Below are 27,509 nucleotides of genomic sequence, written 5' to 3'. Positions count from 1 at the left end.
CACAAGTTTGATTTTGAAATCAGATTTTTTTTTATTTTTTTTTTGGGTAATAATCAGATATTGGACTGGAAAAGGGTTAAAAATGTTGTTGTAGCAATTCACATTTGAGATCGGTTGCATGGAATTGTTTCCCCCTACCGGAATTACCGAACCTGAGTAACCAACGGCAACGATTGGGGGTTAAAAATAAAATCATGGCGTGGCAGACAGCAGACAGGTTGACCGTCAAGATGTACTATCAATTACCTCACATGGCTGGGGCCCGCTGATTTGCTGGATTATAAAAAATATAACACGTGCCCTTCTTTGGCCGACCCACTTTGAATCGGTGCCGTTCAACTTTCACATCAGATCCTAAAAGGGCGTTTTCGTCGTTTCACTTTAATTGGAACTTGTCTTACGTGCAGGCTATGCAACCCACTTAAGCAATTAAATCCGGCCACGTGTTTTTGTCCCTGTTCCATCAATGGATTCCCCTTTCTTCTTCCTAAGTTCTCCTCTGCTCCTTTTCCTCCTCTGCAAAAAAAGCATCTCAAGCTTCTCCTCCATACTCCATACTCCATACTCCATACTCCATACTCAAGAAGGGCCAGTTTCCAGAAATGGAACCTTTTCCATCTCAGCGTCTCTGAAACCTCAAAGGGTTTCCTTCCATGTTTCAGAGGCTCAGAGTTACTGTTTCAGTTGGAAACAAAGGCAATTGATCTTACTGAATCAGATTCTTTCAGTTCTCTAACATGGGTTTAGGGTTTTGATTTCTTTCATTGCCTTTGATTGAGTCTGGATCTTTATGTATGGACTTTAGAATGGTAGAGAAGTTCAGCAAGTGATAATTTTGAAATGGGATTCAACTACCTTTTCAAAATCTTTATTGGTTCTCTCTCTGCAATTTTTGTGGTTGGTCTTGTATACATTATCTACTTCGTTTGTAAGAGAAAGTGGAAAGATGAGTATTCAGAGAGGCGGTGTTCTGAGAGGAAAGAAGATTATGAAGTGGAAACAGAGGATTTGTTCAGTTTCCCAGGTGTTGAGAATCTGACAATCCATGACATCTTGGAAGCTCCCGGCGAAGTTGTGGGGAAATCAAGGTATGGAACACTCTATAAGGCTACTGTAGAAAGGCTCAATTCGGTTGTGCTGCTTCGATTTCTTAGGCCAACCTGCACGAGAAGGTTGAAAGAGATTCTTCCTGCAATTCAAATGCTGGGTTTTATCAGGCATCCCAATTTAGTGCCTCTTCAGGCGTTCTATGCAGGGCCAAGAGGAGAGAAGCTTTTTGTCCATCCCTTCCTTAGCCATGGCAATCTGGCTCAGTTCATTCGAGGTAATCTGTTTAATTTCTTTCTAATTTTGATAGTTTTTGTTCTTTTCTATTGGTGTTCAAATATCTTTTGGTGGGAGAAGAAAAAAGTTGGAATTATTCATGATAGAGTAGCACAGCTGTGTCTTGGCCTTTGGCTATCTACCCAAATTTGGGGACTCAGATCGCTTTCACAGTATAACTCATAGTTACAAGATAGCTGAAAATCTCAAATTTTCACTTCTGGCTTCTGGGTTTCTTATGTTTCACAACTTCATTCTTAGTATACTTGAAAAGCAAAACTTCCTTTTCATGTTTCTATGGTTCTCCTGTAGATGTTAAATCATTTATCTTTCTTACTTTCTTCAATCTGCCTCTCTCTGTCTCTTTAAAAATTTCCTTTTGATCAATTGAATTTGTGTATTTCTTTCTTTCTGTCTGGTATCTGAAGTTATGAATTAAGATTCTTACTGCTATTATCATTTCTTCTTTCATTTCTCATGAAAAGGAGTGATTTTGTTTACCTTTACTGTTCTTCTTTTTCTCCTAGATGAACTATTGGAATTCTTTCCCTAATCAGATATATTATCTAGCTTTTGTACTCTGTCATTCTGGAAAATTCAATATGTTAAATGGTGGAAAATGTTCTCTTATGGACAGATGGAAATGGTGAATCACACAAATGGGCTGTCATTTATAGGATCTCACTTGGAATTGTCAGAGGAATTGATCATCTACACTATGGATTGCCATTTCCCATTCTCCATGGAAATCTGAAGTCAAAGAACATTTTGCTTGACGAGAATTATCAACCTTATGTGTCAGATTTTGGCCTGCATCTTCTATTAAATTCATCAGTCAGCCAAGAAATTGTTGACATTTCTGCAAGTCAAGGGTATAAAGCCCCTGAGCTCATGAAGATTAAGGAAGCAAGCAAAGAGAGTGATATATACAGCCTAGGGGTCATTTTACTTGAAATACTTACAGGGAAGGAACCTATTGGTGCAAATGCATCTTCTAGTCCGGATGTGTATCTCCCAAACTCCATGAGAAAAGCAATCCTTGAACATAGAATATCAGATATGTTTCACCCCAATATACTTATTAACATAGGCAATGATCAAAACCCAATTACAGAGGAACGCCTTCTCATGTTCTTTCAGTTGGCAATGGCTTGTTGTTCTCCTTCCCCTGCTTTGAGACCAGATATCAAGCTAGTCTTCAAAAAGCTTGAAGAAATTGGGCCCTGATGACAATTTTCTGGTTTCTGTCTCGATGTGAACATGATCCAGATGGTAGAAATGCATGGATAAAAATATTTCCATGATTTAATGTGGACAGGGTGGATGGGGGCTTTTTGCCGAGAGTGATTGTTATGGGTATTGTTATGGGTAAGGCCATATCTGTGGATGAGGAAGCAGGACAGCTCTTGAATGTCAATTAAAATTCCAGCCATCAGAAGAGGATGTTAAAATTTAAATTGAATTGATGATTGGATGTGTTGGGTTCAAGCTTTTGTTTATTGCCAAGAATCAAGTACCTCAGGATTGTAGATTCAGTCATGACCCAGATTGGATATTGTCGATTCGACACCAACATTACAGCGAGGAAGAACGAAGTAGGACAGCCATAAAAACTCAAGAAGGTTTGCTTCAATAAACAAAGAAACTTTAACCCTGAATTGGGAGTTTACACAGGTTAGTTGAAGGTTGAAGTAGAGTTCAAATGAATTTTGAAGGTTAACCAACAGGAAGAAAGATGTAAATTAATGTTCTGAATTTTTCTGTACCATTGATATCAGGCTACTTATGAAATGCTTAAGAATCCATTGATGATACTGCTTCATTTGTTTCTCTGTTTCATTGTTCACTACATTGGCCTCTATATAAGCTTCACTTTCCACAGGTATTACTCATTGTTGAGTCCAGTCTAGATGAACTTTATTTCTTCTTTATTTTATTATTTTTTTTTTTTTATTGCTAAATATATTGTATAAAGAAAGATGGAAAAATTTAATACAGAAAATGGTGACTGATCACATTCCTATTTAGGCAGACCTAAATGAAGGGAGATAAGCTCCAAAAGGCAAGCGGAATAGGCCCCACCATCCTGCAATTAAACTTTTCAGATCATTTGGAAGCTCTTCTGGAAGTAAACAAATATCCATGCTTCGTTGTGAATGAAGCCATTTAACCAGTAGGTAGATTCATTTCCCTCCAAAAATATTTAAACTCTATTTGAACAAAAGAGGTGGAAAGGTGATGGATCTTACTTTTCAGAGGACCTTTAATGACTCAATTAATCATGTCCATAGTCAATTTATAATCTGACTAGACAAATATACACATTAACTCTGTCAATATAAATAGACATACCCCTTACAATAGCTTGCATCTCCATAATTAAGACTGACCGGAAGTTCCCCAAGTCTAGCAAAAGCAAGAATGAGAGACTCTCTTACATCACAAACGACACCATCATAAGAAGCTCTGTTTTGATTTAAGGCATCATCACAATGAAGAGCTGCCATTCCTTAAGGACAATCCAATCATAAGCAAGTCTTGGGCATCTTAAAATCTAAGGAGACCTGCAATCCCCAATTATCAACCATAACTTGGCTAATAGAATGAACACTTGAAAATTTCAAAGAGCTGCATCTCAACAACACATCATTTTAATATTCTTCACCACTTGGAACCTGGTTTTGGTTATATTTTGGAAAACTCTGAAATTCCTCTCTCACTAAATGTGTTAGAACAAAATGCAAGCTTTCCTACTATCCAGATCTGATCAAAACCACTAAATTCATGATTAACCCATTTTGTTGGGTCCATAACTCCAATCAGCTGCCATCCATTAGAGCATAAAAAAAATATGTCACCCCAAACAGCCATTGCAAATGGACATTCAAAGAGCAAGTTATCACGATTCTCAATACCAGCCCAACAACAACAACAACAACATCCAAAACCTTGTCCCAACTTAATGGGGTCAGCTACATGGTGATTCCAAGCAAGGATGAGTTTGAGGATCCATGCAAAAAGATTGACTGATTATGGCTAATTATAATAAGTGACAGCTGTCAACCTGACGTACCACTACAAATCCACCACAAGCTTAAAACGACAAACTATAAAGACACTGGCTGTCTACCTGATGTATCATATAGATCGGTCAAGCCAAAGCATCCTACATGAATTACGCTCACCACCACAACAATCTATCACTCAACCTACTTTTATGAAAAGAGAAACACAATTAGGCCTTACATCAATGTTCCTTTTTATAAGTTGGTATTTGGTCGGTAACACATTCATAAGACATCTCCACGTGATAAAAGACTGTCTAAGAATATTTCCACTAAACCACACTACTTTTACCCAATCTACTTCAGCTATCTCTTTATGGCTGTGTTTGTTTTCAGCGTAAATTATTTTACAAAAAATAGTTTTTTTTTCCCCCAATGTACTCTTTTCTTTTTTCGCCAATGTAACTTACTCACAAACTAAAGAGGTAGGGGAATGATAGGAAAAAGAGAGAATTATTATGCTAAATACAAATTCACACACCCATGTGACATGACAGGAATTGATCCACTAACCTCCTGGCCCTTCAAGCAGAAGCTAGAAACCAGTGCAATCCATTGTACTTCAATTCATGTACAATTTGACAGTGTTTCGAAATATTTCACTTCTATTCCAGCCATGTAGCCCTCCATGGGTGCCAAAGAGGAGAGAGAGAGAGAGAGAGAGAGAGAGAGAGAGAGAGAGAGAGAGAGAGAGGGGGGGGAATATATATTTGGTGATCCTATATAAACTTTGGTTATATAAAACAGAACATTAAAAAATATCAATCCAATCACATAACCAAAGAGAAAAATAAGAATCAATTTGCGATCTTTCCATAATATTCTGATAACAATCCAAAACCAGCTTGAACATCCAATAAGTACATCCCACTAAAGATTAAAAGTTTGACTCATCTACCTTAAGCTAGTTGCAGAGTCGCACCAAACCAAAGAAAAAAAGAAACAAATAAAAGGGACAGATCCCAAACAATCCAACAACAAAATTCCTTAAATCACGGTCAAAATTCAACGTATTCTGAAAATATACTAAAAAAAAAAAAAATTCTATAAATTAGAACCCATTTGACAATTATTAGTATTAGAGGGAGGAGGAGGCATCCATCATCCATGGTGGGAGATACAATACAACTGATTAAATACACCGGATTAGATAAGTAGAACAAGAAGTTATATGATTTTTACTATCCCTTCTTTTGTTTTACCGGAAGCCTTTGAATACCCCAATAAAGAAGAATGTTCCGTTGAAATTAGGGACTGTGTTTGAACATGAGAATGCTAATGGATAGTGTTTTTCTCCATAAAAGAAAAAACCACTTCGTATTATGTTACTGCCCCAACAATAGATTGGTAGATGAGCTGATGAACATTGAAAGTGTGTATTTAATGTGGTATACTCATCATCAGTATAGAGTGTTTGTGTTGGGACCATGAAAGTATTATCAGAGGCCTAATAAATTGATGAGGATGTGTACTTGGGATACAAATAATGTATAGAGATGTGGTGCTCATCACATTAACGTTACTAGTCAATGTAGAGATGAAGGACTGGCCACGACGATTGGGTAACATGGAATGTATAGTTTGGTCAATGTAGAGATGAAGGACTGGCCACGACGATTGGGTAACATGGAATGTATAGTTTATTGCTCACATGGGTTGTGCCCATGTGTGGGGTGCTCCAAGGCCACATAATCACCAAAAAGTTCTCCTAGTTCCTCTGAGTCACTCCATATCTTCTCAATTCTACGTCTGTCATCCCTCGCCTGCTTTAAGTCAGTGTTACCAAAAGAAAAAAGTTCCTAGTGTGTATGTTTCCATAGTGTTTTCTGTCATCTTACAATCAGCATTAAATGAGACACAATTTCCTGTATATATAATACAATTGGCCCATCTAGCTAATGGGGTTGGTAGCTTAGTGGTGAAAATTCTCTCAACTCATCACCGCTCGAGTTAACTAGTTGTGGGTTCGAGTCTTAGCATGCCCACTATTGTTCATTAACAAATGTTCAACAACACATATAATTTGCTTAACACCCCAAAAAAAAAATGTCGAGGCACGAAGGTCATTTTACACCGTCAAGGGATTGCATGCAATATTGACTTCCTACTTTAGGGGTAGACATTAATGACTCTATACGTCAATTTTCTCCATAAATGTATGCCATTTTTCTGTTTTTGAGAGGGGGTTCTCTAATCAGTGGAGCCATTTTTCTATTTTTGAGAGGGGGTTCTCTAATCAGTGGACCGTGAGGATTTAGAGACATGAGAAGGAGAGAAAACAAAAAGAGAAGGTATTATCGACCCTTTGTCAAGTAGGGAGAGATCATGCTTAATCAATTATGGATTTAAGAATGATTAAGACCGAAACTAAACCATTAAGGAACTTCAATTTTTTATCAGTTCATAGTCAATGATTTTTTTTTTTATCGATTCAATTGATTCGATTTTTGGTCTAGACAGAGGTCGATTTGCTGTGGTTCAGTTTTCAGCCAGTCCTTTCATGGTAGTCGGACTGGTTTTGACATGTCTATTCCATACCACAGTGTTATCTGGTCCAGGGAACAGAAAACTTTTCTTATTTTTTGGAATCTGAAATATTATCAACCCTTTGTCAAATAGGGTTGTCAATTGGTTGGGCCTAATTAGGTTTTTCAGGCTTTATGACTTTGTACTATTAGCCCGTTTAAATAATCGATCCTTATATGCTAGGTATGGACTGATTTATAAACGGTCGATCAGGTACTTGGTCTTTAATCAAGCTACCAATAAATGGGTTACATGGGTGTCAAACGGGCTTTAAACGGGCTAATGACACATTTATCTCTAAACCATCTATAATCAAGCTTTAAACAAGTCAAGCTTAGTAAAAGGACTTTGAATGAGCTCTAAGCGAGCTACAAACTAGCTTTAAACATATTAGGTTGAGTTAGGCTATTAGTCGATCAGTTCCTATCTGGTGCCCATCAAGTAACACCCTTGCCTTAGAAATGACCAATTATGATTGGACCGGACTAGAGCCCGACACATTTATGAATCTGGCCATACCAAATCAAGCGTTAAACAATGGGGCTTGATCATGCCTGCAATTGACCCCTATTGCAGAGTCATCCACTATGTTTCTATTTATAATCAAATCACCTATTAAGATTTACCTAGAAAAAAAATCACATTATTAAGATTTATCCATGCACGCATTCCATCTTCCATGTGTATGTATTAGAAAGATGTTATATTGGAGTGGATTTCATAAGAAAAGAGAGGTGGTTCTCTGTTTGGGACTCGGGAGTGAGGCCTAGCTCAGTGCTCCTTGGGTCTCTTTCTCCATCAAAATAAGGGATAGATGTGTCTTTTAACAGGGGAGGAGAGACATCATATGAGACCCTACCCCTACACTTTCGCCCCACACGCCCGGATAGAGCCTTTTTTTCATAAGAAAATTTTGTTAAAATAATGTCCATGTACAAGGTAAGGGTATCAATTTCGAATTGAAATCAGTTGTTTAAAATCAAACAAAACTAAAGTAAATCGGTTCAATTTTGGTTTCAAAAGCTGGAATCTTTTTCTCGGCGTGTTTCAGTTTCATGGCTAAAACCATTAAACCAAACCAAATTAGCTATTTTCAAACCGAATAAATAATAGGGTCAAATTATATTCTTTTTATTGTTTAAAAAAGGTTTGCAGATTATGATCTAACAAATAAGGGTTTTTTTCGTTTGTGAAAATAAAAAAAATTATCCAAAAAACCTAAAATAGGAGCAAAACTAAATATGAAACCTAATAAAAAACATTCCCACGTTATTTTGATTGGAATCTTTTTCTAATATTATATTGGAACGAGGATGAGAGAAAGGAAGAGAAACAGAGAGGGGGGTGGAGAGAGATTATAGGGAAGAGAGAGACAGAGATTCACAAGGATGGGAAGCGGGGAGGAGAGAGACGAAGAACAATACACTGAATGCATAATAGTGGTGCAATAGGGCTGGAAATTTTGTAAAACCTAAGCCCAACCCAAGATTCCCAAGGCTCAGCCCAAGCCTGGCCTAACCCCAGGTCAGTTGAGATATTTCAGCCCAGGGCCAAGCTTGGCCCTATTTTATCATTAGACGATTTGGTTAGTCCAATAATAATCAACTTTTTTACAAGTATGCCCCAAGAGGAAAGTTAATTGCAAAATGCCGGTCCTTGCCAACTAAGATATCCCTTGGAGTTAATAAACAACTTTGGTTTTATCCCCTTCTCTCCCTCTTATCTGTAGATTCTCATTTCTTTGAATTTTTTTGGATTTAAATAGCAACAACTTAATTCCGAATCAGATTATATACACAGCAATAGGTTGGGCTCAACCCAAGGCCTCAGCCCAGGCCTGGCCTAACCCTAGATGGGGCCTAGAAATCTTAACCTTGATTTGCCCTTCAAGCTAAGAAACCCAATCATCCAGGCCCAGCTTAACCCTAGCTCAAGCCTAGGAATCTCAACCCTAACCTGACATTTGAGTTAATCCCTAGGCCCTATTCTCTCCCAGATTTAGATTCTCTCCAATGGTTGGGCTGCCCAGCGAGGCATTCGACGATTAGAAGTACGTCAGTCCTTGGTGAAGTTGATCCGTGACCTCCCACCCTCCTACCTTCTGGTTTCCATGTGTCTATTGTTTATATAATGATACGAAACTAATAGATCTCAACCACTCAACCCAAGGATCCCCTCTAGATGGGTAGAGACAGTTCAGCTATCCACCAATGATCCATCTTTATTTGGGCCCTACCTGATGATATAACAATCCCAACATCCATATGTCCGTCCTGAATCATTGTACCAATAGTACACTGTTAGGTGATCCATATGATTCTTCACTCCATAGGTTTCAGTATCACCACCTCAGTGCCAATGGGTCTACATTGAGTTTGGATCAAGTCCTCGTACAAGAATGATTCTCCTACGGTGCCTCATTCACACATAGAATCCATTCAATCTCTCTTCTCTTACAACAAACAGGCTTTCACATTGAATGGATTCCAAGTGTGAATCAAACACTCCGAGTATCATTCCTGCACAAAGACCTGATCTACATCTATACATCAATACTATGTATCATCATGATTACGCCAACGTGTCATCGTCATCACAGCTTCCACACCCATGGATGAGAATAAATTTTCTCTTCTACCAAATACCGGTCGAACCGTTTTTTTCCTATCTCTTCCCTGGAATTCAGTAAACAACACTTCTCGGTTTCTCCCTCGTAGAGCAGTTTTCTCGTGTGTGATTTCCGCTGGTACCTGAAGATCTCCTGCGTTATCTTCTTCTTAGGTAATTGGAATCTGAAACACTTCAATTATTATTTTTGATTCGGATCTGGAAAATTTTTTTAATAACGATTCGATGCTCTGCATCTATTGATTGACCGTAAAAGCTAGAACTTTTATTGTTCTAATTCGTTTTATCTTGAGGCGCTTGATCTTATTTCAAATTGTATACGTTTGGTTTGATGGAAAAGTTGCTTTCACATGTATGGCTTTGGTTTGAAGATTGCTTATGGTTTGATTGATATGGTTTAAGGAAAAGTTCTCTGAGTAGGATAGGTCACTCCCTTTAAGAGTTTTTTTTTTTTTTTGGGGGAAAAGGATGGGGGGGGGGGGGAGGTTGTTGGGGTTTGTGCTTCACTGTCGAATTAGGACCAGGTGGTTGTAATTTTTTCCTTCCAAAGGAATATCTGAAAATTCTGGTTGTTTTGATGTCTGAATCCTTGTCTCTTGTTGTTTGGATAAATTTAAACGCTTTCGCATGGGTGATACAATGTTTCAAGTGGGTTCAAATTTGTTTAGCTAACCCTTTAATCCACCACTTTAGAAATTTTCATGTGAAGATTTTCTCTCAAAGAATTTTTATATGAAAGGATCGATTTTTTTCTATTCTGGAGGGCATCTCATGGATTTTTTTAGGTTTTATGACTCAATACCTTCTCCAATTGCATTGCACAATAATATATGGTGAGATAATATCATTTCCTGTCGATGATACTGGTCGCTTCTGTTGATTTTGCAGGGAACTTGAATTCTGAAAAATGGAAAATAATAAGGGGGAGGAAGCTTCCTCCCGTGGCAATGGATGGGAAGTCGTGTCACTAACGGCATCAACATATTCTGCTGCTGATGATAGAGGCAGTGGGTTCGGTCAGTATGATGAGGAAACCGCTCGTGCAATGTTCATGTCTGATCACTTTGTATTTCCACCTAGTGAGCATGAGAACCTACCACTGGAGACCGACAATAATGAGATTGATATTGAAACAAAGGATGTAGGTGTATCTTCCTACGGGGTGCAAAGATTTGATATGAATAAATCTGACAAGGAAAATGTAGAAAATTGCAATGTCAAAGAGCTGCGAGTACCGGATGAGTTTCCTGGAATACAGTTCTTTGATGAAAAGGGTAATAGGCTATCTGTCCGTGGTGAAGAGTTTGAAGAAGACATGGGCTTACAAGGGCCAAATCTGGTTGGTGAAGAGAAGAGTATGTTCAATTCTACTAAGTTTAGTTCTTTAAACAGTGAAGCAGATTCTAGTGGACCAACTGTTAATGATGAGCTTGCAGCCGTCACTGAATCATGTGATCCTTCTCATAGAATTTTAGATTCCTGTTCAGATTTTTCAAAGTCAATAAATCATACAAAAGAAGTTCAATTTAACAAATCTGGGCTTCCCTGCGAGGCTTGGTGGAAGAAAAGGGTAGCTTCCTTGTACACAAACACGAAAGAAGTGAATGCATTTTGGTCTATTTTTGTCGCTGCAACTCTGGTGGGCCTTGTTTTTCTTGGTCGGCGGTGGCAGAAAAATAAGGTGGCGGGCTCGGCCACTTAATAGGTAACTCAGCTTGATACTCTTCTCTTTGAAAATCAAATACTTGCGGATCCATGTAGCCGACCCCATTTAGTTGGGATAAGGCTAAGCTTTGTTGTTGTTGTACTCTTCTCTTTGAAACAGGAAATCAATCAGTCAGGATAATTGAGTCGTGGAGCTTTGCTGATAAATTTTCTTCTGTTTTTGTTTGTGCCTATGTGTTTCACCATATATGGACCAATTCATCTCCTGCAATTTAAATCTTTGACGTGTGTGGATGAGTGAGTATATGAGTATCAAGATTTCTCAAAATTTGACCTCATGGTTGTGATGGCAATACTTTAACCATTTCATCTCCTGCAACTTGATATGTTATACATGGTAGCAAAATCTTTACAAGTACATGGTTTTACATTATTTGGAATGTCAAGTTCAAACTGAATTATTTCATGTATACAGGGATCCACATGGGAAAAATAGATGTAAGCAGAAAAATTGAAGTGGGTTTGGGTCGAACTGTTCTTATGTTGCCATGGTTCAGGAGACTAGAAACCTGAGACATTCGTCGTAGCACAGATAACATGAGGGAGCAGGGTACCTGATACATACATAGTAGGAATTTTGACTTCTGTATGTGATTTATTTCCATTATGTTGGTGTAGAGTGTGACAATGCTGATTAGTTCATGTGCTGAAAGAAATGAAGCACAGATATCTCATTGTCTGCTTTGAATTTGGGTGCCTCTGCCATGTCATGCTCTCATCTAAGTGACATCATTCTCATTTTCACTTGTCGGTTTTTACTAGCAGTAACATGTTACTGGAATTAGAAATGTAATCCTAAGTGCTATTCCATTGAAGAGCTGCCAACTTCTCTTGCCGACCATCTTCTATGGTAGACATAGATAGCTTGTAACAGAAGAAAAAAAAATACTGGGAACGATGTCAAGCAAATAGCCTGAGATGGTTTCGAGTTCTAGAAACACCAACTGCGATACTTGAGTACTGTGTGGCTATTTGATCTGCTATTACCTTAATAATTGGAGGTTACTCGAGAAAAGAACCATGTTTGGGACATTTTTATCCATATGTTGGTCCATACTTAGGAATCTGCATCTACCTGATTTGTTGGTGGGATTGAATTGATGGCTGGAACTTAGTTTTTTCTTATTTTAACAAGATCATGGCACATGATAAGCCTCAGGTATCAAGCCATTGGGACCTTAGCTTCAGTTCCCTTACTGGTTATTCATGTCAGGTCTAGACACCCGGAATTTTCCATTGTGATGCAGGACAACCAGGCTGTGATTCCAAGCTGGTGCAGACCTTATCTAGGAAGGGGCTCAATCACCTGATAAATCCTACTGCATCAAGAGAAAAATTGCTGTAGTTGAGCTTTTTATATGGATCGATGGGTAGATAGGTAAGGTTGCTCCAGTGCGTCCTAGTGATCACGGGTTTGAGTCAGGAAACAGCTTCTCCGCAAAGTGGGGGCAAGGCTGCATACATTATGACCCTCCCCAGACCTAGGGGTATCAATCTTGAGCCCGCACCGATAGGCCCAACCCAGCCTGACTCGCTTAAGGCCCGACTTGAACGGGCCCGTTTATTAAATGGGCGTTTACGGTGCAGAGTAGTAGCCCGTCGGGCACCTGACCGGCCCAACTCACTTAAGTAGCTCGTTAGAACATACTCAATTTGCCCAACCGACCCGACCCCCTTTAGAAAAATGCTTAAATTGTAAATACCTATTCTACCACTAATACTACAAAATATGAGTAAGGAATAGGTAAGACTAAACTAATAGTTGATTACAACACAATGGACATATGGGATTTCAATGAGAAATATGGTGACATTTGTGATTTTACTGTGAAGAAAGACAACATAGAGAAAAAATAAACATTTGGCACAGACAAGCAGCTTGGTTTTCATTGAAATAATAAGATTGAGCACAAACAATATGCAGAATATCTATAAAAAACTAACATAGTTAAACAACTCCCAAAGTAGTGTAATAATTGATGGAAAAGACAACTGCCCAAAGTAGGCTTTTTCTTTCATTGTATTATGTATACCAGTGAATCAAAAATCCAATTTCAGGTTTGTAATGTTCTTGGATCATTCAGTTGTTAAGAAGAGTGTGATTCTTGTAACTTAGATTACATTTTTAAAACATGATTCTCTTGGATATGGTTCTGGAATTGTGAATGTTATCCTCCATTAGTTTTAAAGCCAATAGTTTAATCCGCTTAAAAAATGATTTTAGGGTAGGCCCGTTTAGAGCCCGTTTAGAATTAAATAGGCCCATAGCCCGTTTAAGGCCCATTTAAGGTAGCCCGATTAAAGCCCGACACCGACCGGCCCGATTACAAACCTTACCATGCCTTCCAAACCCAGGCCCGTTTAAGTAAACGGGCATTCATGGTGCAAGGATTTCACACCGCGAGGCCCCGTTAGGCCCGACCGAGACTGGCCCGGCCCGACCGATTGAAACCCCTAATTACCCCACAGTGGTGGGAGCTTCATGCACTGGGGCATGCCCAATCGGTAGATAGGACATACCACTTAAAAGACTTGAAACAACTAGAAGGCAGAATAAACATGGATTAAGGAATTGGCGAAAGAACTTTACAATTATGTTCTGAAAATTATGGCAGAATGGTGAAACAGAGTTTTGTTGCTTAACCTCAGTAGTTACGATTAGCATTTGACAATGCTGATCATGATGTTAGTGCTGATGTGAGGAAGATTCATTGATGATTATGCAATTGAACACCTTGATAGTTCCATGGCAGTAAGTTTGCAGTTCACACCATAATGCTTGACAGCTTGACAGCTCTGGGGCTGCAACTTATCGCGATTTATGTCATTATGGGAATCCATAACCTGGATTACTTGTGATCATACATTGCAGCGACTGTATGCCTGGGGCTAAAAGCTCCTCTGGACTTTGGAGTTGGAGCTGGACTCTGGAGTCTTCATTAAAGGCAAAGAGATACTCTTTGTCTATGTTTCACTTTATATTTTTTGTGTCATTGCGAATGGAAATAATTGAAGTGAAGTAACACAATTACCGGAGGTTGTTATTTTTTGCAGTTGGAGCCAGAAGCATCACATATGAATTGGGGGCATGGTAAACCAATGACTTTATGTTTGTTCTCAAGTAAATAAATAAATATGACTCCCCTTGAATACGAAAATGAAAAGGTATGAAAATATCCATTAGTGATAAAATTAAAGGTTGCCTCTTCAGTTGACTCAAACATGTAGAGCAAAGACCAATGACCATAGAAATAAGGAGTGCTCTGTTGCAGGTTCAAGACTCAAAAAGGGTTGTAAATGCTTAGTAGTTTGTCAATTGTTGTGAGAAAAGACATGAGATTCATGTTTGATGAAATTAACTGATATATCAGCGGGGCGTGCTAATGTTGCTGAACCTGAAGACTGGGATATGAAACTGATGCTATGAGGCAGTAGTTCCCTAAAATTGCTTTGGCAGTTCTTCATGGTGGAGGATGGCTGCTAATGTCATTATGTAGGCTTTAGGGATCATCTGGCTTTATTAGATACAAGTATTGGCTGAAATATGCTTTCTGTGTATAGTCATACTTGGAGATGAAGGAAATGTTCAAAATTGCAATCAAAATTTTGCAAAATAATTCGATTTTCCATGGAACCAGAACTAAATATTTGTGGAAATGAAAGGAATCAAAAATTTTAATTGAAATGGTCAAAACAAAGTTTGGTTTGAAACACTGAAATAGTACATTCCAGCAAGTAAAATACAACTTTTGAGCGATTTGGAATTTGCAAGACTGCTTCGGAACTTACTTTGAGATGATTAAAAAAATCAGGTAAAGGGTCTCTCACAATTTCACTGCATTCGTCCCATACACCAATCCATGAGAACATTTGAAGAGGAATAAAGCTCTGAGTTGTATGCTCAATTTTTATTTATTTTTTCATTATTTTGTTATTAAAGAAAACTAAAAATACAAAACATTTTATTTTTTACAAACAGGCATGCAATTAACCATGAAAAGTTTAGAAGAGCATTATGCAACATGATGGTGCTCTCTGCCTCTTAGAAAAATAGTATTTTCTCATATGATTGTTGAAAAACAGATGGCTAAACAAATTTCTATAATAAAATATTGGATGTAAAGTTATAACATGTCTCTATTGTTTCTAATGAGCTGTTTTCTCAAAATATAAAACCTTGGATGAAGGGGAATGAATAGAGTGGGGGTTGGATACTGAAGAGATTGATGGCCATGAAGGGCTATGATAGTAAAGTTTGTGATTTATATCATTTTGTTTAAAGCAAAGCATCTGGACGTGTATTTATAGATTGGTACACACATCCACTTGGAATAGAAAGTAAAAAAGGCAAAAATAGATCTGGTGTATTACTGTTGGCTACCGGTGTTGATATTTATAGATTGTCAAAGAGTTAAGTTCCTAGCTACTGGTGATGATATTGTGGATTGGAAAAGAGTCTTATCCCTTGGAAGAGAGAGATTGATTTATCACTAACTGCATTTATTTATTTCTTCCCTAAAGACTGACCTTTTATTTTGATGCAGTCAGCAGAAGATGAAGTGGGTACCCAGAGTCCCAGACACGCTTAAGGATGTAACAGTGGGCAGCCCCAGAGAGTACTATTATGGCCTCCTAAGAACTACATCGATGATGAACAAGGCAGAGAGATGTTGCAGAGTAAGATTGAGGGTTTGTCTATTGTAGAAGATACTTGAGTTTTGACATGTCAAGAGAGTCCCAACTTGTGAAGCATTGGAGATATAATATAAAAGCGTGTACAACTATTGGATTATGGATATGCTGTGTACATATCTTCATCTGTTAATGCAGGTAATCAAAACTGGGATGATGCTTTTGACTCGCAAAACTTAGCAAACAGTTTCATCTTTTACCATAAAACAAGGGAGAGGGATAGGCAGGCTGTCCATGCGCCACAAGATAGTAGGTGGCACCAATGGAGGCATGGGATGGGACATCATCCAGGAGGGATAGGGGATCATTTCAAAGGGGGAAAGGGAGGGGATGAGGGTGGGAGAAAGAGATGGACACAAGCTGGACACCAGCCTTTTCCCATAAAGCAACTCATATTTGTGGTTTTAATCGTAGCTGTAAGCATACATACAAGGCCTAGAGCAAGGTATCTAACATCTCCACTATAGACATACAGGAGGGATGGGATCATTTTGAGGGAGTCCTTCTCACCATGTTTAAGTTTTATTTGAATAGAGAGAAAACTGATATGATAGGCCATACAGTTGAGATGGGCTGTCATTGCCAAGTTTGACATATAGCTGACCTATCTAGTTCCCTATCTATCTACCATTGCCAAGTTTGACATATAGCTGACCTATCTAGTTCCCTATATATCTAGCAAGAATGACATGGAAGGCACCTTGGATTGCCTTAGACCCCATAGCCCATTGCTAACCCTTGCACACATGGAATCTGTGGTCAACGGTTTCTTTCATGAAATCAGTTGGGAGCATTATCTTTTCCCCAGATCATAATTTCAATCACATGTTCCTGAATTGATTGCATATTAAATTGAGTAGACCAGCACTAATTCAAGTATCATCAAGTACTCATTGACCCGAAAATGCACCCAGATCGGTCTTGTTGCATCTTCTTTATTTAGTCCCAATCTAAAGCGGCTTGATCACTATTGCTATATATGGGAAATCCTATTTTCATCTATTAGAGCCAAAGCACTTCCTGAATAGGAGGGCCTACCACTAATATAGAAATTTCTCTTCCTCGGAAAATAATACTTCATAACAGCATTTGATTAGATCCATTTATACAGAAGAAATCCAATTCATTAAACCTATTATATACTTCTCAAACACATCATTAATTCATTTCCCCAAGAAAAAGACTGGAAAAATAACCAGAAATAAATGAAAACCAAATATCTTCCCACAAAGCCTCCTTACAAAAGTTTCCATCAAAACAGTGACCTCACATATTAATGATGAATTTTATTTCCAAGTTTAATGAATCCATAAGAAAGAATAAATCATTATCTTGGTATATAAACCCCACCGCACCCCACCCCAAAAAAAAAACATTACAATTGTTTTAAAGTGAAAAGAAGGCCTGTTTCAAGACTAGTTTAAAGCAAGAACCTATGTTTTGATCAGAGTCTCACTGGAACCTCAACCTGGTCTTCTTCGTCCGTTAATTATCTCTTGGCATCAGGTGACAGGTTCTGTAAGGATGAGAACATGAAGTTGCCGGAAAATATAGCCTCTTTATCTGTCAATCAAAAGGAACTTAAATTAGAAATCAAGAAAACTGAAAACCACGGGGTGGTGAAAGTTTCCTACTAACTTTTCCCATCCAGACAGGAAGGCATCTGAATGAGAGAATTTGTAAGGTTTCTATTGGTAGAGCAGAATAATCATAATGTTTAAGTCGCACACATGCAAGAGAACATGACTACCATTCAATTCATACGCCTGTGGGGTTTTTATAAATCCCTCTGCATGGTTATAGTGGTGCAATCTATCCCACATTCAGAACATAAAGAGAAACATTGAATATCCAAACCATGTGAACTCATATGCCAGTAAAACATTCCCATGGCCTTCCAAGACCAGTAACTGGATTCCTCTTTTTATTTTGGTGACAAGCTGGATTCAGTATCAGAACACTAACAGGTGCATAATTTTACCCAAACTAGCTACAAGCCCAAGAAACATGGGTGACAATGATGCAATCAAATATAATTTTCTTCAACTGAATACAAAAATATAAATGACATTAGAAAAAGGGGAGAGGAAAACCTACCTGTCAATGACAAGCAATAAGATTCCCGGCGAACATATCTTGTCATTGCCTGAAAACATAAGCGAAGGCACAGTTGTTTTAGTTCTTCAATATTTGGGTAGGAAACAGGTCTGGCTTGTGAATGCATGAATCCACAATATGACTATGGACTTGGGTGTAGCACTTCATGGAAGTCCATGATAGGATATGTGTGAAGGTTTCATATTCAAAACTAAGGGGTGTCCAAAGAAATTAGAGCCAGGAAGAATAGCTTGGAGCAGCCACCAAATAAATAAGACATGACCCAAGAACACTATTTACATAAGCCATATATCAGTTACAGCATATGAGCTTATAACAGTAGTCATCTATCAAAGGGCGGCCCTTGGTTGGGCCTCAGCACTCTCTGGCCCAACCACAACTAATCATAATTTGGAAAATATTTTGGCCAAAGTGATCTCTGCTGAAATGGATCACATTGTTAGTCTCCTCACCACCACATATAACAACTGTACCATCATGATATACGGTTTACCATTGAGGTGCTCTTAGCAAGATAGGCAACAAATGGCAGCACAGTGACACTAACTGAATTAACAAACAGAGAGCTATATAAAAGCATACCTGGACAGCAACTGATGCGGCATCATTTGGCATTGGTGAACCATCATCGGAGAACACATTCCTGTAACAAGTGTAGGCATCATGAGTTCATAACAGAGCATCAAAACAACAACGCAAAGCAAATGCCATCACTTGTTAACTATATTACATTCATATAAATTTGCAAGATCGGATGTGTTTGGTTGCAATATTGGAATTGCTTCCATTATTTTGCAGGAAGCAGGTCATGTCAGGTCACAAGCATTTGGATGCAATTGACATTCTGCATTTTTACTGGCCAATAGCTAAAGGAATGCTGATGGCAGTCAGCCACTGTGAGCCCCCAAGATACCCAGTGGTTTCCAGCTTTCATGGTCATGAAAATGCTAGCATCATCTCAACCAAGAAATTTTACTCTAAAATGAGAGGTTCAGATAAAAAAATTGGCTTACGAAATGGATAAGTTACCTCCAAATTACTTTCTGAAGCTCATCCTGTCGAGCTTCAGGAAGCACTGCAGCATTATATGCAACAACATTCCCATAGAATATCTTCTCCAGGTCCTTCATCCATCTACTCAAAAGTAAGTTGACCTGTAAATGAAAGGAGAAAAGGAATAATAAACCAGTTGTTAGTCAGTTAAAAACCGAAAAAAGTACAAATCAGTCTACTAAAGGCCTATTCAAGTGACATTACTGTTTTACACCACAGTAGCTTTCCACCAAATACCAACCCAACCTTTTCGATGATTTTTAGTTGCTTCTATTCCTTCTGGCTCCTTTTGTTTTTCCCTTTTTCACTCTTCAGGTTAATGGATTCATTCTTTTGTTGGAATTTTCATGGATTAAAAGATCCCGCCAAGCAAGCTGAAGTTAGGAGTCATCTACAACCCCAGCGTTTCTGCTTTTCTGCTCTCTTGAAATTTAAGATTAAGGAGGATAACGCTTTTGCTGTCAAGTCCTCAACTTGCCCCCATGGGGGTTTCATCATAATTACCCGTTCCACCAAAATGGGCAGATTTGGTGCTTCTAGAACCTAGTGATTCATCACATTTGGTGGGCAACGAACGAAAAAAAATGGTCTTCCCCCTCGCGTTCCATTGAGAAGATTGGAGATGCCATCACCTTCAAGATCAGACAAAATCCTTCACAATTGGGTTATTTTTCTTGATTCCAACAGAAATAGACATCTTGCCTATTCTTGGAATCTGCCCCTGTTTTTCTTGTATCCCCTTTTAGGTTGTTTGTTTTGCCCCCCTCCCTAGTTGTTTATGTATCACTTTTGGCTTTGTTGTTTTGCTTCCCTCCCCTCTCTAGGGTTTAGTCCCATTTCCTTGTTTGGTCTTGTTCGGGGTTTCCCATTGGCTAGCCTGGGTGGCTCATGTTTTGTTTTCTTTTTTGTTTTTCAATATACTTCCATTCATCCAAAAATAAATAAATAAATAAGGCATAGAATGGATATTCCCAAAATTCAAGGAGGTAGGTAGATTTGGAAGAAATGTAGAGGGAATGCACCGTCTCACACCAGTTTTGAAAACCATCCGCAGTGAAACTAAGTCACGGATTCATTGTGGATGGTTTTCAAACGAGTGAGAAATGGTGCACTTATTCTGCATTTCTTCCAGATCCACCCTCTTCCCACAAGGCAAGGAGGTAGATCTGAACAGCAGAGGGAATGCACCATTTCACACCAGTTCAAGATCAGTATTCATTTGATCAAGTAGAATGGATTATCCATGACATAGATTCACAGTGGATGGTTTCCAAAACTTTCAAACGACAACCATGAAATGGAATGTTAGACTTTGTAGTTCGGAAGAACAAGAAGGCCAGCAGCAAACCATGCCACTGATTGGGTCAAAATGGGCCAAGAATGGACCAATAGACTTAATTTTGAGTGCCTAATAGATTATATGGGTCATGGGCTGACTAGTTTTGTTTTGGGGTTTTTTATTGTAATGAGCCTGAACGGGATTATGTAGTTAGTTTCAATTTTGTTACGGTTCTAGAATAGTTTCTATTTTGAAGAAGACTAAAGTTGTATGGATTCTCCCTACCATACATACGGTTTTCCTATTTTTGCTTATTTCCATTATAAATAAAGAGTAGGGGATCATACCCACTACTAACGATTTGAACAATTGGCTAAGCTTATGTTTGCTAATTTCTGTGAGAATCACGATGCCTTTGCTGTGAGATGCAGTAAAGTGCTTATGGGATGCCAAAAAGGTACAAGGATTTTATTGATAGAAGAAAAGGCACAAGATTTTTTTTTATAGAAGAAAAGTATTGCAAAACTCCAGCAAGAAGAGATGATAGGCCTGTTGATTTGGATTTGGTTTAGTTTTTTGGGTCCAACTGAACCTATAGTTCAAGTTGGTTAAGTTGGGATTAATTCGAGTGCCCAGTGGGTTCTATGGGCCATGGGCTTAGTATTTTGAGAAATTTACTATTATAATGAGCCAATTCTATAAGCCCAAACATTGGAATCTAAGTCCTATAAGGGATAATGTAGTTAGTTTCTAGTTTACTAAGTTCTAGAATATTAGTTTCTAATTTTGAGAGGATTCTTTTTCTTAAACTTAGGTTGTAAGGATTCTTCCTTTCCACATAGGAGGCTTCTATTTTGGCTGTTCTCTATGAAGCAATAAATAAAGAGAAGGGGCCTTACTCCCCCGCCCACAATTTTGATAAGAAAAAACTCTATGGCTGTTATGCTGTTATGTTGTTTTCCTTGTGGGAAGCAAGAACTTCTGTGAGATGCAGAAAAACCCTAATGAGAGAGTCGAGACTAGTGGAGGCTGGTGAGAAACTAGCAAGGCTTGAGTTAGAAGTTCTTGCCATATCCCTATCATCTATAGTTTGTTTCTATCCTTTCAACTCAGTTCCTGAATATCGAAGTAAGTAATGGGATTGTTTATTTCGATTTTAAGATTTCTTGGAGGCTGACTGAGGTTATAATCTGTGTTGCTACACCTATTTGAAGACTGAAGTTTCTGTTAGCCATAGACTTACTAGCAGTTCTCTGTTTCTGCAGCTATTTGGCAGCTACTTTGAGGTACGGTTATCTCAACATTTGGCCCTGGGAATGCCGACACTTTTGGGCTCCTAGTCGATGTTCATAACCGCTTTTGACCCAAGTTGGGGCTTGATCTGCCTTGTGGATAGGAAACCATTGGTGGTTACTAATTCTGTTATCTAGTTTCTATTTTATTGGGTTAATGAACTGTGAATTCTGGCTATCGGTTTTAGTTGATTCTTACATATTGTGTTCTATATGATGAATGGAGAATATGTGATGGGGACATCAAAGTGTACAGGCGCAAGAAGAAGAAGAAGCAGCCATCTTTGTGGCTGGAAGAATAGAAAGAAGAAGAATAAAGAAGGAGGAAGAAGGAAAGCTCGATCCAGATTTTAGAAGATCTTAGAAGATTTTAGAAGATCTTGTGGGCCCCATTAGTTATTAGTTTAGTAGTTTATTTGTAGTATATTCTTTTCCTTGTTAATCTTTTAATTAATTAGGAAACTACTTTATTGGTTGATTAGTTTTTAGAAAGTATTTATTTACTAGTCAATTAACTCTTTTTATTTTTAGTAACTAGATTGATATTTATGTAATGGCTTAGGCCACGATTGAGTTGAATGAATGAGAATTAAAAAAAAAGACCAAGAATAAACCCCCAAACCCTCACGGTTCTCTCTCTCTCTCTCGTTTTCTCACCTTTCTCTCTCGCCTCTTTCCTCCCTTACTCTCTAGGCTCTCTCTTCTCTCAGTCTTCTTGTCTCGCCTCCCTCTCTTTCTTTTCAATCTTATTTCTTTTTTTTTTTGTTTCTGCTGCTGTTTTTGTCACTGCTGACCTCCCCCATCGCTGCCCACTGCTGCTGCAACACATCACTGCCGTTACAAAAACTGCTGCTGCTGCACCTGCTGCCTTTACCTCACTGCTGCTGCAACATATTTCTGCCGGTACAAAACTGCTCTGCTGCACCTGTTGCACCTGCTGCCTTTACCTCACTGCTGCTGCTACGTACTACTGCCGTTACAATACTACTGCTGCTGCACACTGCTGCCTTTACATCACTGCTGCTACTACTCTCGGTTGTTGTTTACACTCCGCTGGTGCTGCTCTCTCTACAATCGACTGGATGTATCTTCATCAACTAAAAGTGAACTGCAACCTTTTTATTTTGGAGGACCTTGATCCCTTCTTCTCTCCTCAGATCTGAACAGCAGTATGGTAAAACATTAAACTAAACCCTCCCCACCTCCATTAATCCCTATTATATATATACAGCCCATTGACGTTGAAACCTGCCTTTGTCCTTTGTTTATGCCTATTTTATCGATTGTTTGCATATCTAATTTGGGTGTCTAGATGGATTTGTGCTGAACCTAATACTCGTATGTCATGTGTTCCCTTCCCCATGCCCCCATTTGAAACTTGAGTAAGAATTTATGTGTTTTTCCGTCTAGATTATTATTGCTTTTGGCTACTTTGTTTATTAGTCTCGTTTTATCTTGCATGCTTAATCGTGTTGGCTGAGATTCTTTGATCCTATCTACCTAAGCCCCTTGAGTCAACCCTACCTAGCTAGTTAATCTTGTAGGAGACCTAGTCACCTAGGAACCCCCTACATCAATATGACCTTCGTTTGATGCTGTTCTGCTGTGTGGTTGTGAAGTTACAGCTTTGTTTCTAATTCTGGAAAGTAGTTTCTACTTTGAATCACTTGCCCATAGCTCTATGTCGAACCATTGGATTGGTATAAAACTTTTAAGCGTTTGAAGTACAATGAGAGATCTTGGTAGTAATTTGGGACTGATGCTGAGTTCTATTCTGGGAGCTAGAATAGATCTCCCTTTCCTGATCAGATGAAACCCAAGAGCCTCCAAAGGGAACCTTCATTCACCCAATTATTCTTTAAACACACACACACAGAGATAACATATAATGGTCATGTAACTAAATGGATGAACTATTCTAGGTCACAAAAGTGTGTAGAAAGAAGGTAATGAACACTTACCCCTGCCTTGGATACTCTCAGCTCTAGGTCATGATTGTAAATCTCATACACGTATTGCCCAAGCTCAACACCCTCCTTTCCCTCTTCTTTCAAGCGGTGCAAGCAAAGCCACATGTGAAGTACAAGCAAAGAAAACGTTGTTTTGAAGGTTTTCTCCAAGTAAAATACTGCATATGGAAGAGAGCAGTAACATCAGTCAATATTTGATATCCAGAGATAACAATATGCCAGATTAAGGGAAGCTAATTGACAATAATTATCAATGAAAGGCAAAAGCTCTTGCTAGAACAAACTAAGGATTACAACAAAGGCCTGGAAATATATCAAACTATAGTAGCTTGAAGGGATAAACAAAGAAAATGGGAGAAAACAGGTCTGTTCTTAAGACATATACTGAAGTAGTTTGGAGTTATGTCCAGATCACATATTTATTTCTCTGGAAGAGAGATTTTTGGAGTTTAGATGTGTTCAATAAAGGAAAGAATGCCCAAAACCTTCAATGTAGAGCAGGTTCCTCTCCTCCAAAGTTAACTTGGTTTTTCTTGGGAAGCTATTTGCAGAAACAATAGCATGTGAAAACTGGTGATTGAAAACTAAAAATAATGATAAATTTGCAGATTGGCAGTATATGTAATCTCTTGAAAGGGGGGAAAAACTTTAATCAAGGGTGACTTTAGCAAGTAGTCTGACAAACTCTTGCTCCTCAGTGCCTGTCACTACTAGAACAGAGATACATCACGAAAAAGATTCCATATAGTGGAGTGGAACCCAGTGTACAAGCCTAGAAGACCTGAGGGTTAGCAAGGGCCACTGGATTCTTTTTCCTCCTACAAGTCTCATCTGGCAGCAGTTGCCAGGCTGCCAGCTGACTTTGAGCCCGTTTCACTGTTTCAGTGTTTTGGCCATGCAATATGCAGAAAACATTTTCATCCCACACAACCAACACACCATAACTTGAGTACTCAAACCTTCCCCCCTGAAAGCATTTCAGCCCAAATAACCAAACACAACCTAAGCCATAAAAAAACATATTTAAAAATGAACAAATAAAAAAAGGGTCAAACAAGGCTAAATTGTTAGTGGTTGTGTTGATTTACATAGAAAATAGCATTCAGAGACATCTCATAGCAACAAAGAAGACCAATGAGTGGGAAAGCAAAGGTTAAATTAGTCATGAGGTTTTTGGAAAGGTATCATGAGCGAGCAGATCTTTTAGTCCAAAGATATCATTATGAAGGAGGAGCCTGATAACAAACCCTTTTATGGAAAGACTTTTGAGTGGTTTCATTGGCTGTTTCTGGGACTATTTCAATTTTCCCAGCCTAACGATTATCTACTAGGGAGCAATTGTCACTGATTACATGGATTTAAGTAGAGTTCGTTTTTATGGTTATCACCTAAGAAGACACAAAAATAACTGAAAACCTCCAGCACCGTGCACCTATTGGCTATTGTTGAAACTGCGAAAACTGAGAGGGTGTTGAAATGTGCACCATACAAAATACGAAGGCCTCACAGTTGGTTCCCTTTACAGATGACTTCCATCTGTATGTCTGAAGCTTCTTATAGTGGCTCATTAAGTCAAAGAATCCCTCTCAAGTTGCAGTTCTCCATCTGGACCATATTGCTGCTATCAACTATTTGACAACTACACCGAACACCATGCAAGAAGGCAGCCAACTATGTGGAGCTGTCAATTTTTAGGCTACTAATTGCAAAGGATTTACAGATAAGCATGAATGGATTTGTGCTGACCCCCCCCCTTTGCTATAGAAGAGTCTAATGTTCTCCTGTGGGCCTTCTCTGGCCATAGTGGCACCTTCTTTTAGGGGATCTCTCACCCCCTTAATAACAAGTTACCTTATTTAGTAAAAAAAAAAAAAGGAAAACTACTAATGCAAATCATAAATTTCAAATGGAAGATCTAAAGCTGGAGAGTTAGGTGCAACTTGGGAACATTCCAGAAAGTTTGTATTGTTCCCAATATTCCCAGTAAGGGTCTCACAAGGAACACTGGCAGCAGTGGGAAGGAATCTTCCCAAACACCACCGAAAAACAGAATTAAAAAATGACTATATCTCTAATTATTTAAGCACAATAGTCTGGCATATGATGTGTTCTGACTCCGAGGGTGAGTAAATTTATTGGGTCAACCAAAAAACTACACAAGAAAAACCCAACCGGAGGTTGCGCACTCATAGTCAACAAGAAGCCACCTCAAATCACTTAAGATCTTAATAGAACTGGTAAAATTACTTAAATTCAAATAAATAACCTGCTCAGCAGACATAATCCACTTAAATTCAAATAAATAACCTGCTCAGCAGACATAATCCATAGCATACTAAAGCCAGCTGAGCAATCTTTCATTTCAAGAAGCAGATTACACACTAATTTGTGGCCTGTTGGCAGTTGAATACTAACTACAATTATGGCATATGAGAAGACCTAACAAACTGTAGATCAAGTAACGGTGGCAATGAACTAATTTTGGTATATGGTTCTTGAAATATTCATGAAAGGGAGTTAGAGGCTCCCATGACTATGAAAAGAAATTTAGAGTTTGGCGGCCTAAATAAATTTGATATTGAGATAGAAGGGGTTTTGCATTTAGCTAATCAGTTCATAGTGTTCCCAATCTATATCAATCTCAGTTAATGGATCTCCAAAAATCATTTTTGGAAATCTGGTTCTAAGAGGGAAGAAACATTTATTGTTCATCTTTGTATATTGTTTTGAAGGCTTTTGGTGTAGTTGACAAAAATTCTCCATACTGAGTAAGGGCGGGCTTCGGAAGCAAATGATCAAAGGTCTGTTCAGAATAACTTTTCATGAAAAAATGGTGGGATTTCTAGATTGTCTGCCTGACAGGATAAATTTCAGGATAGGTTGGAGGTGTTCACAAATAAGTTGCTTTGGAGATATTCTCAGATAAGTTGGCTTTGTTCATCCAGCTTGATTGGACAACAAGAAAAGGTTCAAACATCAATGGTTGGATAAAGTAAGTAGCCAAATTTCCCACGAGAGGCATAATCCATTATTTGAAGCCATTTGAACTTCCATTGTAAAGAAGCAATAAAAAATAAAAAATAAAAAGAGTTTTTTCTAAGAATTTTTACCCTCTACAAAAGAAACTATACTTGTAGCCTAAGCTTCTAACATCATGAAACCTTTTAAAATTATGACTAATACTCCATCTAATTACTTTAGTTTCCAAAGAAGAAGAAGAAGAAGAAGAAGAAGAAGAAAATCACCATCATAAATAGGCTGTTTATCAACTTGTGAAATGATACGCCGGTATATCACATTTGCCCCTCGAATGGATTTACTTTGTTTGCTATAGAACAACAATAGCTTCAACATAATACGCCGGAAGCCCTCATATTTTGGCTCCTCAATTCTCAGAGGTGAGTCTGGTGCCAAAGCCAAGGAAGAAGGTTTAGACCAAAACAACTTATTTAAGTTCACCTGTCAATAGGAAGGGATACTGAATTTCAGCAACTAATAAGCACTAAATAGAGTTGAAAACAATTTAATGAGTTTGGTAAATGCACCAGTGATCATGCGAAATAGAATAATATATAAATCCAAATTGTAACATGCAGTAAGCTTGTACTTGCATAAACTCTGCTGTGCTATTTTTAGTGGGCTTCTTTCTTGACTGGACAAGGTTTTGTTATCTTTTTTCGGCAATTCATTCACTTAAAAGGAGGGGGAGAGAAGGAACCAAATTACAAGTCAAAATCCACTTGACACAAAAAGGAATGGAAATAAAGCATTGAGGATCTGACTCTTTTTCTTTATTTTTGTGTGTGTGTGTGTGTGTGTTTGGGGGGGGGGGGGGGGG

The 27,509-nt window shown here is 38.4% G+C and overlaps 3 protein-coding genes across 7 annotated transcripts in view; 2 read left to right on the top strand and 1 right to left on the bottom strand.

Moving 5' to 3' along the window:
- Positions 1 to 509: 509 nt before the first annotated feature.
- Positions 510 to 3,155, top strand: LOC122083750 (putative kinase-like protein TMKL1). The gene is made up of 2 exons (XM_042651641.1): positions 510 to 1,324; positions 1,961 to 3,155. The coding sequence occupies exons 1-2, from the start codon at positions 841 to 843 to the stop codon at positions 2,548 to 2,550; spliced, it is 1,074 nt and encodes a 357-aa protein (XP_042507575.1). The 5' UTR covers positions 510 to 840; the 3' UTR covers positions 2,551 to 3,155.
- A 6,206-nt stretch (positions 3,156 to 9,361) lies between these two features.
- On the top strand, positions 9,362 to 16,134 carry LOC122083247 (ATG8-interacting protein 1-like). Of its 4 annotated transcripts, none has more exons than XM_042650994.1 (3): positions 9,362 to 9,695; positions 10,431 to 11,247; positions 11,368 to 11,586. In XM_042650994.1, exon 2 carries the CDS (start codon positions 10,450 to 10,452, stop codon positions 11,242 to 11,244), a length of 795 nt encoding a protein of 264 aa, XP_042506928.1. In that variant the 5' UTR covers positions 9,362 to 9,695; positions 10,431 to 10,449; the 3' UTR covers positions 11,245 to 11,247; positions 11,368 to 11,586. The 4 variants fall into 4 exon arrangements, with proteins under 4 accessions (XP_042506928.1, XP_042506927.1, XP_042506925.1 ...); XM_042650993.1 differs by lacking the exon at positions 11,368 to 11,586 and adding an exon at positions 11,683 to 14,881 and having other exon boundaries at positions 9,363 to 9,695; XM_042650991.1 differs by lacking the exon at positions 11,368 to 11,586 and adding an exon at positions 15,812 to 16,134 and having other exon boundaries at positions 9,386 to 9,695.
- A 1,009-nt stretch (positions 16,135 to 17,143) lies between these two features.
- The window catches only part of LOC122083323 (ubiquinol-cytochrome-c reductase complex assembly factor 1), an 11,550-nt gene continuing 1,184 nt past the window's right edge, over positions 17,144 to 27,509 (bottom strand). For both annotated transcript variants that reach the window (XM_042651076.1, XM_042651077.1), the window contains 6 exons: positions 26,917 to 27,130; positions 23,663 to 23,829; positions 19,107 to 19,231; positions 18,660 to 18,720; positions 18,057 to 18,105; positions 17,144 to 17,522 (listed from right to left, as the gene is read on the bottom strand). In XM_042651076.1, coding sequence (XP_042507010.1) covers positions 17,449 to 17,522; positions 18,057 to 18,105; positions 18,660 to 18,720; positions 19,107 to 19,231; positions 23,663 to 23,829; positions 26,917 to 27,130 — 690 coding nt within the window. In that variant the 3' untranslated portion in view covers positions 17,144 to 17,448. The remainder of the gene's footprint in view (positions 17,523 to 18,056; positions 18,106 to 18,659; positions 18,721 to 19,106; positions 19,232 to 23,662; positions 23,830 to 26,916; positions 27,131 to 27,509) is intronic.

Source organism: Macadamia integrifolia, chromosome 7 (genome assembly GCF_013358625.1).
Source record: "Macadamia integrifolia cultivar HAES 741 chromosome 7, SCU_Mint_v3, whole genome shotgun sequence".
NCBI classification, from domain to species: domain Eukaryota; kingdom Viridiplantae; phylum Streptophyta; class Magnoliopsida; order Proteales; family Proteaceae; genus Macadamia; species Macadamia integrifolia.
Note: the sequence above shows the minus strand (reverse complement) of the source record. Positions and strands in the feature narration are given on the sequence as shown.

What these genes read in the sequence shown, in the direction of transcription:
- LOC122083750 (XM_042651641.1), top strand. Translation starts at nt 841, where the DNA reads ATGGGATTCAACTACCTTTTCAAAATCTTTATTGGTTCTCTCTCTGCA. An exon ending in TCTGGCTCAGTTCATTCGAG is followed by an intron (nt 1,325 to 1,960) that starts GTAATCTGTTTA and finishes TCTTATGGACAG; the next exon opens with ATGGAAATGGTGAATCACAC.
- LOC122083247 (XM_042650991.1), top strand. Translation starts at nt 10,450, where the DNA reads ATGGAAAATAATAAGGGGGAGGAAGCTTCCTCCCGTGGCAATGGATGG.